This window comes from Bombus pascuorum, chromosome 1 (assembly GCF_905332965.1).
Source record: "Bombus pascuorum chromosome 1, iyBomPasc1.1, whole genome shotgun sequence".
Taxonomy (NCBI): domain Eukaryota; kingdom Metazoa; phylum Arthropoda; class Insecta; order Hymenoptera; family Apidae; genus Bombus; species Bombus pascuorum.
Window position 1 is genome coordinate 17345384 of NC_083488.1, and position 20897 is coordinate 17366280.

Consider the following 20897-nt stretch of genomic DNA (forward strand, 5'->3'; position numbering starts at 1 on the left):
AAATTACAGGAAACCAAGGAATCTTGTAGAACCTCCTCTAGGAAATGTAATTCTTCCAAACGTGTTTCTTGATATCCTTATTAAGTTCTTGAAAATTTTATAAATGGCTTTCGCAAGTTTACCTATTGATTTTTCAGATGAAAGGACACATTCTTGATTCTAGGAAAATTCAGATGAAAGGACACATTCCTGATTCTAGGAAAACTTAAAAGTGTCAAACTTTCATTCGTTTAACTCTTATGAATGAAGAAAATATTCAGTTTTTCTGAAATATCTGGTAAGCGATTATTATAAATATTGAAGAAACTGTCTAAATACTACTAAATACTAAATATTGATAGTGCATAGAGAAAAGACGCAGTAAAGAGTTACTGTGCATGTCCATTCACAGCTTTTCTTTCTATCTCTTATATGTATTTTTTACTTTATGAAAGATGCTACAAAATGATATTATCATTTCTGATTAATTACCATTAGAATTATCTACTTTTAGAATTAATTACGTTCGATTTAATTACAGTCAATCGTATCAGATAACGTAAGGATTGATAGAATATTTTTTTAATTTTTCTCGATTACGTTCAACTTTCCCCCTCAATTTTAATTTTTCTCGCCAATTAAATCTCAATATGTTTGAAGATTCACCGAATAAAATATCACAGTTGCTTTCATTTCATTTGATAAGTAACACCATTCGAAAATATTTTGTTTCACCATTCCCTATCTCTAGAGAAGAATTCGACAAAATTTGAACATTTAACTCTGCGTAAATAGTTCGCCATACGTGTCGAAGTCTAATCCAAACTACCTTCAACGAGCTGTTCTACGCGACGAGAGAAAAAGTATAAAAAAAATAGCGACTTACCAGACGAGCCTTAACGACTTCTTTGATGCCGGTGACTATCTCCCCCAGGTATTCCTCTTCTCGTGGCCGAGATACCATTTGCAGGATACCTCCGCTGCCCAAAGGACGGAAATTGAGTTTATTGGGCGGTGGCAGTGAGGCCTGCTCTTGGGAGTCGGACAACTGTGACCCAAGCGGATAATTTGCCGGGGTCTGCTCGGACGGTGGGCTCTGCAGCGTGTATTTGTTAAATGTCACGCTTTTCGAGAGTTTCGAATGCCGTGCCGCGTAACCTTCTATCGTCGGTGCTCTCATTAATTTCCTTAATTCAGCGGTAGCCGCTTCGCGATCCGGCGTGCTCGTCGCCGAGGTCTCGGAGCTTCCGGTTCTGCTGCCGGCCGACAACTTCTTTAGTATGCTCTTCAAGTTCCGCCTTTCTAACGTCTCGTTCTCCGGTGAAAGTTGATCCGTGGGTGATATCGATGACATTCGATTCTGGAAAATGTGATGCATTGAAAGAACTTGAATTGATACTGATAAAAATCAGACGTTGATATTGTTCATGATTGATAATAGTGATTTCGTCAATAATGTAAAATATTAAATATTAAGATATCGATTCAATGTGAAAATTATTGACGAGATCATTTGATTTATTATTAATTACACGTTTCTTCTTTTAATCCGTTGATCGAGGTTCTTCGTAACGATAGAAAGGTACGGTATGTTCTTCTGATCGATCGCGATGCGCCAACTTCAAGATAGATAATTCCACTTTATCTTAACAGAATTATAAAGATGTAGACTGAAATTGACAGTAGATCGGCACAAACAAAAGACATTTTTTATGAAAGTTAAATTGAAAGGATTCTAGTTTGAAGAATTTTGATTCGATTTGTGCCATTATTAACTCTTCGCATTATATTATAATATATATATTCGAATATATTATATTCTGTATTAATTTTAGTCCGATTAAAGACTTTTCATATATCTGTACAATCTTTTCGCAAAAATAAGCTGCACTGCAGCATAGACTTTCAGTTATTGTATCTCTCAGATACACCGCGACCTCCGCAGAGTTAAGTAGTTCTATTTGAATAGGACAAAGCGAGTAAATCACTCGCGTATAATACAGAAACTAAATGACAGAATTTCTACGCGTACGGTTTAATATATCGTCGAAGTTTCCGATACCTGACAACTGATATAAGCTATTAGGTAGTTAAATATCGCCCGAGTATAATACAGCGGGATCTAAATTTCTAGCAATTGGATTCGTAACTTAATGTTGACCGATGTTGCATCTCGGTATATGCTCGAACGATAAAGATTTCTTTCATTTTACCGTATAGGTCCTCATACACGTCGCTCGTCTCTACACATACAACTAGAAATCAATTACTTTGATACCTCGACGTTACTTTCCATTTATCAACGTACAAAATATTTGACAAAATTCTCTCAAAAACTTCAATCTACGTACCTGATTCAATTTCGCTAATTTCCTGGTATACTCGATCGCGCAAGCCTCCGAGTGGCTTCTCGTCAAGTTTCCATCGAACTCAAGCTCGGCGTTTTCTCCGCAATCTAAACTGGAGCTCCTAACTGCTTTCTCGAGTTCCGCCAACTTCTGTCTCTCGTTAAGTATCTTCAGCTTCTTGACAAACGGTAGACCGCAGTACTCCGGTGAAAGATCGTCTACGGACGCGTACATCTTAGTCTGCTGTCTTAGGTGCATGAAAGTCTGTCTTAACCTCCTAGCCGGCGGACTCCTCTGTGGCGAATTTTCTTTGTTCGTTAACGAGGCGTCCTTCAGCATGGCCCATGGTTTCTTCGCGATCGAACCATTCGCATTCTCTTCGTTCGAAATGGTCGGCGATTTGACGATCGGTTCTATGGTACTTTGGACCGATGGCTGCTTCTGTACCGGTTTACGAGGCAGCTTGGGCGATTGTTCTTGCGATTCCTCGGGTATAGCGTTTTTTGGAAGCAAAGGCTCTTTAGTGGGTGCCTCTTTGTCAGCCTCTTTGGCCTCTTGCTCGTTCTTTGCCTTCAAGAGCAGTATTCTCTGAAGAAACGGCAAATTCGGGTTCATAGGGTTCTGCGCGTCCAACGGTGGTTGTTGTTGCTCAGGCGCGTGCACGTGCGTTTCCATTAGATTTCGACGTTCTTCGCGTTCTTCTTTTTCCTTTAATAATCTTAATCTGGCAAGCAGAGGTAAACCGGCACCCAAAGGCGACACAGGTGGTTCTTGGACGCTCGACGCGGACGCGTCTTGAGTATCGTCGATCTTCTGCTGCCTTTTCAGCGTCGACACCTTTGGCGTCAATGGCTGCAGCTCCAAGCTTTCCTCGGGTTTTGTATTTCGTCTACTCTTTCTTAGCGCATTCTTTAGACCCTTTACGTCGCTCTTCAGCTTGTTAACGATTCTTTTGCCCGTGCTGTTGTCCGACGAGTCGTGACCAGGCGACGTTGGTTGCCTAGATGCTTTGGCCACCTTCTGCGCCTCCATCAAACGTTTCCTACCGAGGTTCTGTAGGATTTCTTGAGCGTCCGGATAATCTTTCATCGCCGCTAATACATCCTCGCGGGAGAGGCTGAATAGCTCTGAGTAACCTACCGAACGAACGTCGGCTGTGCGTCTGTAATTGAGGGTTTATTCGTTGGATAGATAGAAACATAATTTTTTAAATTCGAGGTTTATATGGTTTGAAATATGAAGTGTGTTGTATCCTAAACTGACGTAGAACTTCCATTTGAAGGATAAGGTAGGAAAATAAGTATAAGTACATCGCGAAAGAACTTTATCGAGAAAATATATATATATCGTTGGTTTTCTAGAAATAATTATGAACAAATTAACTCTGAAAGTGAAATTTTTCTTGAAAATAACAATGAATATTATAACGAGTTTCGTGTACGCATCAATTATTCCGAAGTAGCTGCAGCGACTCTGTTCCAGTTTAAATTCATTACATTATCAGTTTTTGTAATTGAGTTAAGTTAACTCGAAGACTTCGGGACAAAGTTTAGGAAAGTTCAATTTCTTGCTCATACATCTGCTGCGAATAAAGAGAATTAGTTGTGAATTAATAATATTCGACGAGGGAGCGAATTTTCGTAGATTGCGAACAGTCACCTTCAAAATAATTTTAGAATTCGTTTCTTCTAAAACAGACACTTGCAGAGAATTTATTTACGAAAAACTGCAAGTTATTATTTTTAACGGAAAATATTTGTATCTATGGTTCCTTTAACTATTACACTTTAATTTGCCATAAGAAGATTCGATCGTGCGATAGGTACATTTTTAACAATCGTCGGAATTAAATTGTTCAGTTTTGTGGAAAATACCGAAACGCGAAACGAAATTTCAGACAACTATGTTTCAGAGATACTGAACGATGTAACAAGAAAGTAGGACAAGTTATATATGTGTCAGGATTGGAAGGAAAATAAAACGCGTGCAAAGCTGAAAGGAGGTTTTTATCGATTGCAGTTTTCGACTATTGCCGCATTTCCATCAGCTTCACATGCTTCTCGTATAAATTTTTCTCAGTTTAGATTCATGTATCAAATAAAACGATTGCGCAACTTAACTTACAACTCACATGCGATACATTTATGGGACTCGCAACACGATTATTCATTAGAAGATAAAATAGCAAGTTGAAAGTATAAAGCTTTCTTAAAACTTTTCCCATTTCTCAAGAGATATTCGCGTATACTGTTATAAGGTGCTTTAAATTTCGTTTGGTACTTTATTCGATTAAATTATTGAATTAAATGAGATTAGCGTGCTGACAATGCTATGACGATACGGTATCGATGAAATTAATTTCCTTTAATTTTCAAGTTGATTAAAATAATAATGTCACATAACGTTGTTGGTGATCTAATTAAATAATGTTTAATACCACAATATGTTATTGATACATGCATTTATTGTATTATAATTTGCATAACTTTATGCTAATTAGGCGAAAGTAGGTTTAACGTTATACGTATGAAGAATAATATTTCGTGAAGTAGTTCGGAGTTAGAATATACGGAACTCAGAACAAAAATTAGAAATAGGACAGCATTTACTTTTAATCACTTACTTGTTTAATCCGTCTAGATTAAGAATTCCAATTTCTCCAAAGAAATCTCCGGCTTTCATGGTTGTTAAAACTCTGCCCGTTTCGCTAATCACTTCTAGAATTCCGTCGGCTATTATGAACATTTCTCTAGCTACCTCTCCCTTTCGACATATCGAATCACCAGGCGTAAATATATAGGCTTTCATCTTCAGCACTAGATCGTGTAAAAATTCGGGTTGACACTCCTATAAACAAAAATAAAGTAATTTCGTATGAATCTGTGAATCGTTTCATTCAAACGCTTAGTATTATAAATAAGGTAAGCGATTAGTAATTAACCAGAAGCGAACAGTGAATTTGAACATTCTAATTAATAATACTGTGATTAATAGTTAACGTTAATCATTTTAGCGATACTGGGATAGGTATACGATGGGTTACGCGAAAACCAAATAAATATATTCAGGCGAATAAAAGAAAGTTCAAAATCGGTATAATTTTAGTTAGAATTGTAGTAAAAGTTTTTTACCATATTGATAACAGTCATTTATTCTGTAGTATATGTGTATTATATTTATTCATCGCTCTTATTAAATATAAATCCATGTTGTAGGATTATAGTATCTTTATATGCTTCTTATTTTATAATTATCACAATTTTCTGCGACTAGTAATTCTTATCGCTTCAAGGTGTTGCATCAAAATGCGTTTTATATATTTCAATCCACAATTCATATTATTTTTATTCTTCTTCATATATCGATTGGAAAATCGCTTTGTCACGTTTTACAATTCAAAAGATATTATTAGGGAGGGATAATTATAAACTTTCTTTTGTCCGCCACTGTAGATGTACATAACTATGTAGCTTGCATTTATTTATTATCATCGTTTGTTCAAGATTTCGGTGGATGGATCAGAGGTACAAAGTGCTCACAATTTCCTGTGCCAAACGATTCTTTTTTGTATAGTCGATGTACAATAGACTTCGTTAAAATACGATCAACGAAATCACGGGTGGGTAACATGTGTATAGACGATCAGGTAAATATACGGTATACATACTGGCCACGATATGGTAATGAAAAAACATTAAAGGTTTGATGTCGCCGCCTTCAGTGAAGCAAATGGTAGCGGCAATTAAAAGTCACATAAATGTGCCAATTACAGACGATCGTAATGATGGGTTGTAAAAGATTGTTTTCCTCTGTCTGCGAATGGTTTACTTGCGAATTGCGTGTCGGTGAGCATTATGGCTGCACTAGGATTTTCATTACACAGATGTGGCGTGTTTTATCGTAGGATCGTGGGCGGTAAAGCAATGAATTTATCTCGATTTCTGGGAAATGACATCCTTGAATCAATTATTGTCCTTTTGTCTTTGTTAAATGATACAACATGGTAATTAAAGATCTTTTCCCTCTATGCAAATTTAAAACTTGAAACGTTCTGTGATAAAAAAGTTTTGTACAAAATTGTCTTTGCAATTCCGGTATTTTTTTTTTTGGTAATCCATTTTCAAAAGTAATATCTTCAACGAAAGAAACAGAGTGGGATATAAAATCTCAATTTCTAAGTTTTTGATCCTTCGTTTCTTAAATATTTGTACAAAATTTTCTTCGCATCTTCGTGTTCTTCTCTCGTATTTCATTTTCAAAATTAACAGTTTCAACAAAAAAGAAAAAAGGAGAAAGAGAAAGGAAAACAATGTGGAATTTAAAACCTTAGCATATTTTAAAATGAAAGTAAACATAATTTTATATCTCACGTGTAAAGAATTATTAATTTTTGTCATGAACATAGCTTATCGAAAATATTATCGAGAGAGTTGTTTAATTTTCCTTCCGTTTTTTAAATTATATTTGCTATTACTGTTTGCATTGAATTTCTAAGAAAATCGATATAAATTACCTTTTTTTCATATAACTTGGAATAGTGTAAATTATACGAATGGTTAAACGTTCGTTGATTATCTATTTACTGGAAGAGGAGTAAGGGAACCATCCATTTTATTTTCAAGGTCAGATGATAGAATATCTTCACGCATATTAGCTGGTATGATCGCATACGCAAAGTGACTGAAATTAGCATCCCTCTTATCGATTCCTTGAGGACGACCTTGCGGTTTCTGTTCTCGCACAGGATATTGAGACGAGGGGTTCTCAGTGAATATTAACGGATGCTTGACACCGCTATACGTATACAGTGGTGCATTCATGCATAGTACATGCTCATTAAACATAAATAAATATCAGAAGAACAAGTCCGTGACGTAATTCATTCAGATATATCAGCTTATTTTCTTCATTCTCTTTCATTCTGAATTTTCTTTAGAAATTTCATTTATTCTGTATCGAAATATTATATTATTCCACTTGTAGAAAAATAAACGCCGTATTTTGATATTATCTGAATTTTTGTACTTAACAAATTCTTATGGTACGATTCATCAACAACTTAAATATTCTTTTGTGGTAAAACTCTTTGTGACCGGGATTTTGTCTGGGAAAGAAAGAGATTACAAATGTATTTGTAAATCTATTTACATGTTAACCGCCTCCCTTTTTAAGATTTTCTATCGAAGATAATAATACAAAGAACAATTTCTACATTATCAATTCTACCGTAACGAAGTTGGTTGGGTACAAAGAATGGAGACATTTCGAATAATATGTTATTCCTAAACCTTAGTATGCTTCGATATTCTTCAATTTAGAGAAGGAAAACGTCTCTTAATGTACTTCTCTTTAAATATCTCTATTAAAATATAAATATATTCTTTTTCAAATATCTTTATTGAATATTATTCATCCAATATTTCTTTCATCATTGTTCAAATGTCGAAGGACACAGTACGCACGAGTTACTTCAGCGTAAAGATTTCCTCTCATAATTTTTATCCGCCTCAACGAGCAACGTCGAGAACAAATCTTAAAAGGAATTTTGAACCGACTTCTTTTGATATCCTTTCCTTCCTTTTTCTTTCCTTTTTTTTCTTCGCATCTGTTCCAGATGGTACGGAATCGCCTTCAGATAATAGACATTCTTCGAATATTATTTTGACGATCGCGTTTTCTTTCCTCTTCTCTTAAGGCCTCAAATCTTCTCGTTGAAGCTCTTTTCGTGACATTTCATGGTTTTCACATCGCGCTCAGACAGGCGAATCTGCACTCCTGACAAACGGGCGCAGCAGGTTTGCAGCGGATGTACTCGAACATCGAAGGAAATCGTCCTCGGTGTTAGCCTTATGGTGCCAGACGTCTCCACTGTCAGCTTGTTTGTTGAATCTGGGACGATCCGTGACGTTCTCGTTGTGCATTCGCGAAGTATGTCACGCGTTTTGAATGAAATCGTTCAATTGTTACCCAAGGAACTTGAAAGAAGTTTCAAAGAATTTTAAGAAAATTGAATAAAAAATTAACAAAACAAACGTTTCGAAAATTTCAATTATTTCATACTTCGTGTTATACTTTTCATGCTAACTTGTTGTTTATTACATAGTTACATTTTGACAAAGCAGATTATGTGACTTGAATGGCAATGCTTGATTATTCTCTACAGAATTGTTTAAGGAAGTTTGGAGGAATCCGAATCAAAAATTGGAGAAGTTAAATACAAATTTTGGAGATAATATCTTCCGCTACGTTTTATATTCTTCTCTTCTTGATTTTTGGCGAAATGTATCACGTTTCTCGAATGACGACAATAGTCGATTCTTGTCTAAATAATCGTTTCAAGAAGTTTGAAGGAGTTTTAAGGGGGTCAAACAAAAATTTCGCAGTCAATGGATATATTGGTATAATAATACTCTATTTTATATAGTTTGCCAGCTGCAATTTGACGAATTTTCCACTTTGATGTATACTACGTATCTGGAATGTTTAAAGATTTGATTGTTGTTTAGAGCATCGTTTGAAGAAGTCCGAATGTTTTAAAGCAACAGAACTGAGTGAAGAGCTTGAACATGATATTCCATTGTATTATTCTATATCGTTTGATAGTTATATGTTAAGGGATTAACATAGGAAAATAAATAATTTTTAAATAATTTTAAATAAATAATAATAATGGTAGTTCCTTGTTAAGGAGTTAATACAGTAAAATATCCTTTAATAGGATGGGACAGTTTAATATTTTTGCGTGTCTGAATACGATATCAGGCTATCCTGCTTTCCTTTGAAGTTGCTCGTGTCTTTTTTTTAATATTACAAAATAAGAAACGGCATACGTAAAGAAAGTGTGAATTTTAGGAAAGCCAAGGGAAATCCTGGCGTACATGCAAAGAGACTTAGGAACAGGATAAGAAATATGCATTATAAAGTTAAAGTGTATGATTTCGTGTGCTGGAGTGGTTTTTGTAAATTAACATAATACGTATGTGTTGTAGCAGCAGTAAAATATAAATGTATATTATGTAAAAAGGATTTGCTATGCAGAGGGTTACCGTAAAAGGGATTACTATGTAGAATCACTGTACTTATATTTTTTCATAACGAAAGAAAGTTTGTTGTAAAATTGAATATAAAGTAAAACATAGTAACATAGTAACATAAAACAAGTCAACTTTCAAATTGTTATTATTATAGTTCCATGCGATTGTGGTAGTTTTCGTCACTTAAAAATATCGCATCAAAATGCATTTTAGATAATTTTACTTTGTCGCGTTTTATAATTCAAAAGATACTATTGGCGAGAGCAGTGACATAAAACAGTCTCAACCACATTCGACGAACATTTTCATTTGACTTTGTAGCACGATATATGTGCTTGTTTAAAAACTAGCAATACAGAAAGTCTAGAATTTTTGTCCGTTTTCTTGTAGAATATATTTAACATCGAATTCATGTAGTTTATTAAATGTCATGGTCTGCAATTGAAAGTTTGTCCTCGAAAATGCCTACCTTACGTAGGTGTCATAAACATTGCGACGAATTTTGTTCAGGTTTGCGTTTTGTGGTCCAGCGAATACACGGAGAAACACGAAATTCTCGAAATCTCGAAATTACCTGGAAATCTCAAACGCAAATTATTCGCGCGGAAAACCGCTTTTCCACATTTTAACGTGACATCTTTGTATTTCGCTGAAATTTTGTACAGTATGCAATTTAAAAGCTCGAAACATACTACAAACCGCGAATAGATATCTTTAAATGGAAATAAAATGAACGTTTATTAAATTACGAATTCTAATAAGTCATTCACAAATATCGCAAAGGAGATATGATTTACGGTATATGCAATTATAATGAGTTAATACTGTAATAGTGATTTATAAATCTATATAAACGTATAATGAAAATTGTGATAACTTCCGAGAGATATATTTAATTTTTACCTTATAGTATCAATATTGATCAATAAGAACTAACAAAACTAGATTCGACCTCGTTTTTCCACGAGCATCGCCGTTATTATTAGTTTCGATAAAATTAAGTTTATATCCACAAAGGCTATAATTTTAGTTCGCTATTTTAGCGTGAAATCATATCTTGTATCTTTTGTGCTCTAAGATTAGTTTGAGTTTGACGTGGCTTATTTTGAGCTTTGCCTCAGCTACTTAAGTAAAATGAGTTTTGCAGGGGGGATGAATTTAGAGATAATATGTATGTAAATCCAGTGCGGAAAGCTATATTCGCATCCATAAAAATTTTACCGATGCACCCCTATATGAATGATTTATAGATTCATTTTATGGATGGTAATAATGGCACTAGATCTTTTGATGGACTTTTACGATGTAGGGAAAATTTAATGATAAATATATTTTTCAATTTTAAACTGTCTGGTCGATGTTTAAGTTGAAATACATTAAGTACAGTTAAATATAAATATAAACCATAATATTTCAAAACTGTAAGTACTCATTCTATAATCAATTAATATCTCTTGGAAGAAAACGCCTGGTAACAAGAAATATCAATTATATCCTAAATACAATTAAAGGTGATAATTCAAATGCTACTTTTCTGATTGAATACAAAGTTCCAACAATTGAAATCCTCTCTGCGTTTAAAAAATCGTCATTGTAGTAATCAACGATTGAATAAGTGGACACGATATTCATACGAAGACATCTATGAAAATGTGTATTCGGCAAGTAAATCGATAGTGGACTTAGAAAGAGATAAAAGTTACGCATATGCCTTAATTGTATAAAATTATTCGTCGTTGAATATTTATACACATTGACTTATCGAAAATAAATATTAATGTAAAAAATTTGCAATGTGCGATTCTCTGAAGGATATTGAATTTTTTAAACTCTTTTTTAAAATACATATGTATAACGTTTAAAAGTTCAGGTAGTCATTTATATCTCCATCGCCAAAAAAAATCCAGGGTTCCGTTTTATCGAATAATACGAAATTTCTGATCGATAACGTTCGCATTTCACTTTCACCGTTATCAATAAATGTTTCTTTTCTACAAATCCATCTATTTATTTTCGATCAAGTTTATGGAACGAAAGTAAGCTGCTTCTCTTAAAGCGAATGGTTTCCACTGTTGCAGTAGCGACATCATAAATCCTTCTCTTTTTTCTTTTCACTCGTAAATCATGACTCTGAGGTAGAAACGTTCGATCACATTAAGCGAAGTAACGCGTTTCACGAACATCCAGCAAACTTGATTTACTTTGCTCGGCTGGCATCACGACCATTGCCATTTTTTCCTACTGACAACGAGATAATGTAACAATGTACCTAAGTCGAAGATATCGCGTGTCGTTTTACTCGAAAAACAAATTTTTTCTACTACTATCGGACGTTGCCTCGATCTCCTGCTGGATTACTCCGAAGAAAAGTTCGTTCTTCCCCTGTCGCTTATATTATAGAAGGATTATCACCGACGAAAAGTTGCGCGATCTTCGCCCTTTATCTACGAGTTCTGCAATTTGCGATGTATTTTCAAAATTTCTACCGAAAGCTTTATCTGTTGAGCGTTTCTCTGAAGGCCTTTTGCGCTCTTTTTGCTTCGTTTCAAATCATTCTATGTATGCGTGCAAATTGGAATTTGAAGACATTTTAGGACAAGTGAAATTTGTTATTTTTTAATCAGCTATGTTATTACCGAGCGACGTTTTATTCGGATAAGAATTTTCAATTTTCTTTGTGTAACGTTACCTTATTATTTTCTGAAGAAATCTTTCGAATCTGGCTATAACGTGTATAGTGTCTCTGATCTTTCGCGAAGAATAACTTTAATTAAATAACTGTAATTTACAGAGATTCATATTATAATTACATAGAGCGTAATATTGATAATTAGACAAAAGCCGATATTTTCCGCGCACGTAGCAAGCTCATTGCTATTCACTCGATATAGTTAGCCAACATTTTGTATCGAGTTTATACATGACTAGAGCGAACAAAAACGCCTTCCCAGTATGCACCTGGAATATTAATACTTGAATAATAATCGTCATAAATTAATATTAATGACCTTATTATACTATAATAGGTATCTATCACATAATCTCACATTTTGTGTTCTTTGAATTAGATTTTTAACAAACTTGGAAACTTTCAAATTCCAAAGTTATTTTTTAAAATATTACCCTTTCCTGCTAAATTCTGCGATGCAAGTACTGACAGTATAAATTAATTTCATTCTTCTCTGCAATCTCATTTTGCAAAGAAATACTTGCTTCTGACAATGAATAACATGTTGATAGCATTCTTTCTGTAGCTTTAACGTCATATCATATTTAGTATAGTATAGTGTTCTTCCAGGAATATGAAATATGGAAAAAATTGTTAATTTAAGAAGAAACAATTTTTTCTCATTGAATTATCCGAATTATCTTGAACATTGAAAGTAAGTGCTTTTATTAATAGTTTTAGTAATTATAGATTATTCTCCAAAACAAAAATTAAAAACTTGACGCAGCGAATGTTATAGATAAACCGATTTTTATCAATGAACGTCACTTCCATTGTCCACGATCATACGTATTATCTTTCAAAATATTAAAAACGCAAATAGATTTAGTACAACCATGAGTAAGTAGAGTATCGATTATTTACACATATATCAATTAATTGCAGTTATTGTCACATATCATTATCGTTGTACAATTTACAGTATACCATTTGAAAAAGTACCACACCATTGAGTAGTTGAAAGTATAGTGTCGCATTTAAGGAAATGATATTTCATATATGACGAACAATGTACCATTTAAAATCATAAAAGTTGTAACAAATAATGTATTTGCTTCTAATAATGATTTCTTAATTCTAATACGAAATTTCTAATTAATAAACACGAATGACACGTTTTCTATTTTACAATGTATTCGATTTTCTATGAACATTTTCATAACAAAATACAAACACCAAATCTGTTTTCTTTTCCGATATTAAATTCAGTCTTTAAATAATCCTCAAAATTCTACTCCTCCGACAATAATGTTTCATTATTTCCATTTAAATTCAGATTTTCACTCCATCGATATCTGCATAATCTCTTTTTAAATTCACATTTTCTTTATTTTCTTTCACTTTCTCTATACAGCGACAAAAGCGAAAAACCTCGGTGGAATGACGATGATGTTGAATGCGTGGAGTTTATCGCCGCATTGGGAGTATCGCGAGCAAAGATTCATGGTTCACGAATCGTATCTTCTTCCTTTCTTCCATATATCCCTCTAACCAGACCTCTTTTCGCTGTAAATTGTTGGTAGGTGTGAGAAACACAGCGTGTTTCTAGAAATTAGGCTGTAGATTCTATTTCACGTAGGTGACATACTCGCTGGTATTCAGCGTTCAAATGTACTCGTTGTACTGCGTTTTGCAGTGTGAAGAAATACGAGCCTATATTTCTAACGGACTGAGATAGTGAAGACGAACTACAATACCACGCGTCGTTTTCTACAAATTTATGTAATAGAATTTAAGATGTTACAGATAGATACGTTTTTACTGACAGACATTTTTACGTGAGTAAAAATCATCTAATTATTAAATAATAATTATTATATTATTTTTTTTGAGTGTTTGTTTATTATTATTACTCGATTTTTAATTACAAGCTATTATTATTTAATTATTGAACTTACTATTATTATTTATTTATTGGTTTTTATCACGTCTCCTAGTAAGGTATATATATGTATATTGTTAATTTTTGCCTGTTGGCTATAGAATGACCTTGATTTACATAGTTTTCTCATTTACACTCTTGTTCAACCTCAAGATACACTAGGCCCTGGTAACCGTGTAGTGAGTACAATTACATGTGTTCTATAAATATATACATTTTTGAATAGTATTTACATGCTTAATTTGGTACAGTTACCACAGTAGTTAGTGCTGCTAATTGTAAGTAATTAGTTAACAAATTAATTCAATTTTGTATACTTCTATAAGCGGTGCAAAAGACGTGTCTCTTTTAAATTTTTTAATTCTTTAACGTCGTATTCTATTAGTTAGAAGCGATTGTACATCGTTGAATATTTTTCAGTTGCCTTGTATCTTCGAATTTGGTGTAGTAACAAAGTAGATATTCGACGGCGTTGCTGCTTCTGCAATATTCACAGAGTTCAGGATACTGTTTTCTGATAAGACGCGAATATGCAATGTTGGGGTAAGCTATTCTGAGTTTGGTTATCTGTATCTGTTCTTTTCTTGTGAAAATCATGGGCGGGCTTACTTCATGTATGCTTCTCTTGGATTTATGTAAGAAGGTGTTGTGGTTTTGCTACAAGTTATTAATATTGAACTCCATCACTGGATGATTTTTATTTAAATAGCCTCGTATAGCTTAGTACGAAGAATTGTGATCTGTTCTAGTCGACAATGCTGAGAATCATGTAAAACTTAAAGGAAGATTAATTTTTATTTAAATTTGTGGAAATATAGAGAGGTAGAAATTGGGAGAAAAATTTTGTTGCTGAATAGGAAACAAATCCTTTCCAGTAGTAGTATAGTTTTAGTAGTACATACATTGTCTTCTAATATTAATAACAATAATGTTAGTATATATCCATTCGATCATAATTTGCGACGATCTCAATTTTCATTCAATAAATATATTGAGTATTTGGTTGCATTAAATAATTGGCTTTCTCGTGGTATCTAGTTTCACCAACATTAAAGCAGACTTTTGTTAGTCCAGGTTTTCCATAAATCTGATGTATCTCTTTTGAAATTCTAATTTCTTCCTCGGTATGTAAAGACTATGGAAGCATTGCTTTCATTTTCTTCATGCTGTTTGAAATATTCTCGTGTATTCTGTTTGCTGTGAAAATACTATACCTACTGGAATTAACTATACTCAATTCTTAATTCAAGGTTTTAAGAAATACAATTAGTTGTTATTAATATCGAAATGTCACATACATATATATACACATATTTACATAAATTTTAATCTTCAAATCATTTTATATACTAAAGGAGCACGATAAAGAATATTTTTATTTGCTAATGTTTGCTTTACAAAATTGTTTATGAAGCAGATATTATTTATAAAATTGTTCAACGTCTAAAATCTTGAATATTTTCTCTCCTTTTCATGATTTCAGATTCTTTCACGTTGCATTTTCTCGCGTGGTATGTCGAAGTTTCTGAATCTACATGCGTCTCGTAACTTATTCTTCTCCATCTTCTTCTTTTGCCTTCCTTTATTCGTAGTTTGGAAGCAAGGTCTGTTCACGACTGAGAAATTTTTCTGTCATATCCACAAGTTTTATCCTCTTAGCAACACTGGTTTTATGGAACGAATAAAATTCTTTAGATGGTATACGATATATAGCAATTTGTTATAAAACTTTAAAAAGTTTTTGAAAGCTTAGAATATTACAATTAAAGTGTGTAAAACAGGCTAACATCGAATTTGAAGAGTATGTCCATCGAAGTACATTAATTCTTATTTTTCTGCCAATAAACCATACTTGCTTTAAAAACACGATTCTTCTTCTTCCATCACTATTGTTTATTTTAGTACATTAATTCTTATTTATAGAAGTTAATCAAGAGACAGAAATAAAAGAGACAAGTAACCTTCTTTCTGTTAACATTATTGCAATTGATACAGACCTGAAAAAATTCTATTACTTTTATAATCTAATTCTTTCTGAAATGGAACTAAAAAATGTTATGCATCTATTATTTCCTTATAAAACGAAAGAAACTTTTGGGACAAGCTAATGGAATTACTTTAGATAGATTGAAAAAAAGAAAAAGGCCTGGAAGTTGTTAATAAATTATTAATCACTTCATTGACAAATTAGTAATACAGATTATCAGTAAAAATTGGTAATTGGTAAATTATACAGCTACATATTTGGCAGAAAATAAGATTATTTAGGTACGTTTGGTTATGTTCTATGTTCGGTACACGATATACATATTGAGATTGAGAAGGAAATCAAAGAGCAAATGTATCTACGTCCGACGTTAATTGCATCACCGGCTGGCACGAGACGATTGAATTCGTGATCTGTCATTGCCCAAGGCTGAATAGATTTCACGTTAAATCAGTTTCGATGTGCGGCCAGTTTGTTGTAGAAGTTAGCTTGACAATCATACGTTCACTGATTTCCTAATCGATTTTTCTCAGATCCACTCTGCTAATTACATTCTCAAATTAATGTAACTATATACTTCGTTTATTTTCATCCACATTTATCGTAACATAACGTAACACCGTTTCTGTCTGAATTTTATTTATTTAAGTGAAAGCTGATTTAGTCATTTTTCTATTTACTTTTTTCCGTCCATATATTGTCGCAATAATATATCAATATATTTTCGAAATGATATTTAGCAAATAATGCTGCGTACATTTAGCTCTGCAAATAATATTAAACTAGGTCATGTTTCTTTAATTTCTAAAAATATCTCTATGTTTTGTTACTAATTCCTATTATATTATAAATATATGATAAATTTTTATATTCAGCATCCTGTAATAATCTAATAATCTCGATTACTCCATCTTCGATTATTTTGCATCATATATTGAAATAAAGCATAACATCAAATAATCATAAATGAAATATCTTTTTGATATTGTTTGTATTTCCACTCATCATTTCGTCTCGAAAAGCTAAACTTTTGAAATGCGCATATTTCTTGGACTGCTTTACAGCGTAATATGGTCAAAGTTAAATATAACGATTACCGTGCGATCTTTTCCATACTTAAGCAAATAGTTACTTTTGATTAAAGTTGTAACATCGGGAAAGTAGAACATCTGATAAAGTGCAACAGTAGAACCAACGAAAGCGCGCGAAGCGAAGACTTTACAAGATAAGAACTTTCGCTTAGATCTCGTTACATTTTTCCTTAAACTGCAAGTACTTTCAACTACAAGGAAACGCATCATACTTACAAACCTCGCTTACATATTTACTTAGACCTGTGTACCATTACGAGTGAAACCGAAGAGGCCGTATCTTCGGTTATATTATGGCCCATAAAAAAACAATACAGTGCGAAATTTTGCGCCGCTACGTAACCGAAGAAACTTTTATTACAATACTGACGAAGCAAAGTGCAAAATTTTTCTATGACCTGTTCCACAAACAGCAATTACAAGCCCATTCGTATCTTAATTGTTCCGTGTTTTCTAATACTATGTAATTAGAAAATTAATTAAGGAGGACGAGTTTCGTCTTAGCTGTGAACGTACGTATTCTTCCATCGAGAGGATAAAGGAAACGTTTTAGATTCAGCGTGAAAAATTAAAAGGTTGTAGGATCGATAATACAAATATTCTATATAATTTTGTTGTAACTTAAAATTAGACAGATAAATGTTTTATGCAGGATGAATCATGTGATACTGTCCGTTAAACTGCGGATTTTTCTGCATTTATGGGAAATTTATAGATACAAAAATGCACAAAATGCACGTGATATGTAGAAATATGGGTATAAGTACAGTACTTTGTACAATACCTAATAGATAAAACATTTTTCTATCTAAGCTCCATTTTGTAAATTCTATTTAGAAAAATACGAATTTGCACAAGTATCCGTAGTTTCCTCATTATCATAAAAATTATAATAATCGTCCTTCTTTAGAATATCGATCTAATCTCATCAAGGATATCAGGTAACACGGATAGTAAATCCTGTCATCAAATAACATCTTTCTTGTTAAACCTCATATCAAAGGAACCCTTATGATAACGCTCCTTTCAGTTAGTAATACCATTATTTAATTCTGTAAAATGTGTATTATATCATTAAACTAACTGTTATATTCAGATTAATATTATATTATAGAACTATTATATTATATATAACTATGTAACTAATATAACTATAATATTATTATAAAATTATATTGAACTAATATTATATTATAAAACTATTGTATTTAGACTAATATTTTCCTCGGACTTGAAATTGAATATCTGCTTTAAATAAATAAAATATAATACGAAGAAAAATAAAAAATTTCGAATAATAAAAGTTCGATGTTAAAGCGGCACTACGATCAATTGTTCTGCAATAAACAGCGTGCCGATGTTACTAGCAAATCATGCATTAGATTCATACGTAATCGACGTCTTACATTTCAATTTGTCGCAACACCTGGAACAAAGCCATTCGATTTGCCAGCATCTCTCGGATACGTCGATTTTTATCGTGGCATTCGCAGACCCGTAGATTAAAACTGTTCTATTTTTCCCTTTCTTCTCTTTTTTATGACGGAACGTCATTTCTTCAGACAGTATAATCTTCCAATACTTCTTTCATGATTATTCGGATGTGATATATTTCTTTGTCTACCTGTACCGCTTACACCGAGAAACTACGTAGCAAAAAGAAAAAAAAAAAAAAAGGAAAAAAGGAAAAAAACGGGAACGAGGAAAAAAGAAAGCCGAAAAGGATAGAATTTCGACGGTAAAGTGGAATTTTTATTGTTTATTTGATGCGTTGTCGCGCTACAGTTCAGCTAACGCTACAGTTTGTGTTTCTATGGAAATCGTTTGCCGGAAATGTGGCTCGTATTTCCGGCCAGACAGATCATCCGTATGTACGTACTTTTGCATTTTTGCCATTCTAACACTAAAAAGAAGAGAGAAATATTACGTATAGAATGAACGACGTAGACATGAAAATGTAAAGTAATTAAAAATATATTAAATTCAGAGTAGAATAATAATTGCGGAATATAAATATTGTGAAAATATTTGGATTATTTAAAAACATTTACTTAAAAAATTCTGTGAAGTTATGATATCAGAGAATCCAGAAGAAAGGTTACATCGTGGAACTTAAGCATTCAATGTACGATAATGTGTATTTTTAATTAATGCGATGATAAAAGATCTTATTCAAAGCTTGATAGAAAATGAAAAATTTGTTCTCTTTATTGTAGATAATTGAAATCTTAACCTGTGTTGCGTTTGTGTCCAGGAATCTCATTTATTACAAGCGTAGGCTGATTGCCAGAGGTTCAATCTTATTATGCTTGTTTGTTATACACGTTAACAATAGGTCAATTGATCTATTGTTTGATCATAATACACACAAACTGCCTCGTTTGTTCACCATGAAACATTCGCTATGTATTTGAGGAAATACATTTCAGGAATATGCATAGAATATTTCAGAAAATATTGAAATTTTCCTTTCGCTGATTTGGCCTCTTGAAAGATTTCAGCTGTACGTTAGTTTAATATACTATACAGTTGCAATAAGTCTCCAAAGTTATCTCAAACAGTTAAACAGTAAAAATTTAACGAACGATTCCTTTTTAAAATAAAGCATTTCATAGAAGTTCAAATTCCTGTGAAATGCTAGTATTTGCTAATGACACTTTTGTCCCCCTAACCGCGGGAAACGTATCTTCTTGTACAAAATCGCGCACAGCCACATATTTTTTTTTACGAAATCGTGGACAGCTTTTTCATATTCTTCTATACAAAATTGCGAACGAAATTTATCTTGCGTAAATTTATTAGAATTAACAGAATAAAGAAGTAGACATGTTTATTAACAGAGTAAATAGACGCGGTGTGGGCGTCGCGGCCCGAGGATTAACAGTAATCATAACGTGTGCTTAATCTTATGTAATGCTTAATGTTGATTAGAACAGTCACTTAGAGAGCACTTAGTTGGTCATCGCATCATCAACTATAAGCACTTATGAGGTTAACCTATTACTAGACCAGTTGCCCTGGAGTCGTGCGAGAAGTCATGCTTGAACATACCGAATTGACTTGGAATTGCTATTAAAGGTGATCGATAAGGTCTTCGGATTGCGCGTATTTCAACGTCGATTTCAACTGAATCGAAATGGCACTTCACGCGGATAACTGCGTTAACATGACGAGCAATCGTTATTCAATTATAAATCTACATTGCATATTAATGTCAAATCAGAAATTAATAACAATGAGAAGTAGTATTTACTGTAATTTAACAGAATTACAGAGAATGTTCATTGATATGTTAATATCACATGTAGTTCCTTCCTATTGATATGACGCAATTGAATGTGTATGATGTATATGCATTTTTATATTTTAAATTCTACACGTATACTTTCCTCGTTTTATTCGATCATGTATATTGTAAAATAGTTAAGAATATTTATGATTCTCGATGCCAAAAAAAAAAAAAAAAAAATTAAATGTCGAAATCGATGTCAAATGGCGTACTATTTTATTTGATGTTTGCTGTTATATTTTTGGAGAGCATGACTGATGAAACTTTTAGTGACATCAGTTTTCATTTTTCGGATTTCACTTATGTGTACTTATGTACTTATGAATTTAGAGACAAGCTTATAATTTCAAATATTCCTTGATATTATATCTATAAGGGGCGAAGAGCTATTGCATCTAGAAATTGAATATCATTAGAGATTTTAAGAAGAAAAATTTGATTGGAATTTAATTGGAAAGTTGAAAGTTTCTGGGCATAAATATGAAAAAATCATATTCAGTTTCTCTACAAGACAACATTCATTACTGCTAGCTTTTTTTTATTTTACCGTATTATGTTA

At 32.9% G+C, this 20897-nt stretch overlaps 1 protein-coding gene across 9 annotated transcripts in view; it reads right to left on the reverse strand.

Annotated features, from left to right (window-relative positions):
- Positions 1-20897, reverse strand: part of LOC132907080 (uncharacterized) — a 206959-nt gene that overhangs the window by 4571 nt on the left and 181491 nt on the right. For all 9 annotated transcript variants that reach the window (XM_060959844.1, XM_060959852.1, XM_060959860.1 and 6 more), the window contains 3 exons: positions 4951-5174; positions 2331-3489; positions 866-1339 (listed from right to left, as the gene is read on the reverse strand). In XM_060959844.1, the coding sequence (XP_060815827.1) occupies positions 866-1339; positions 2331-3489; positions 4951-5174 (1857 nt within the window). The remainder of the gene's footprint in view (positions 1-865; positions 1340-2330; positions 3490-4950; positions 5175-20897) is intronic.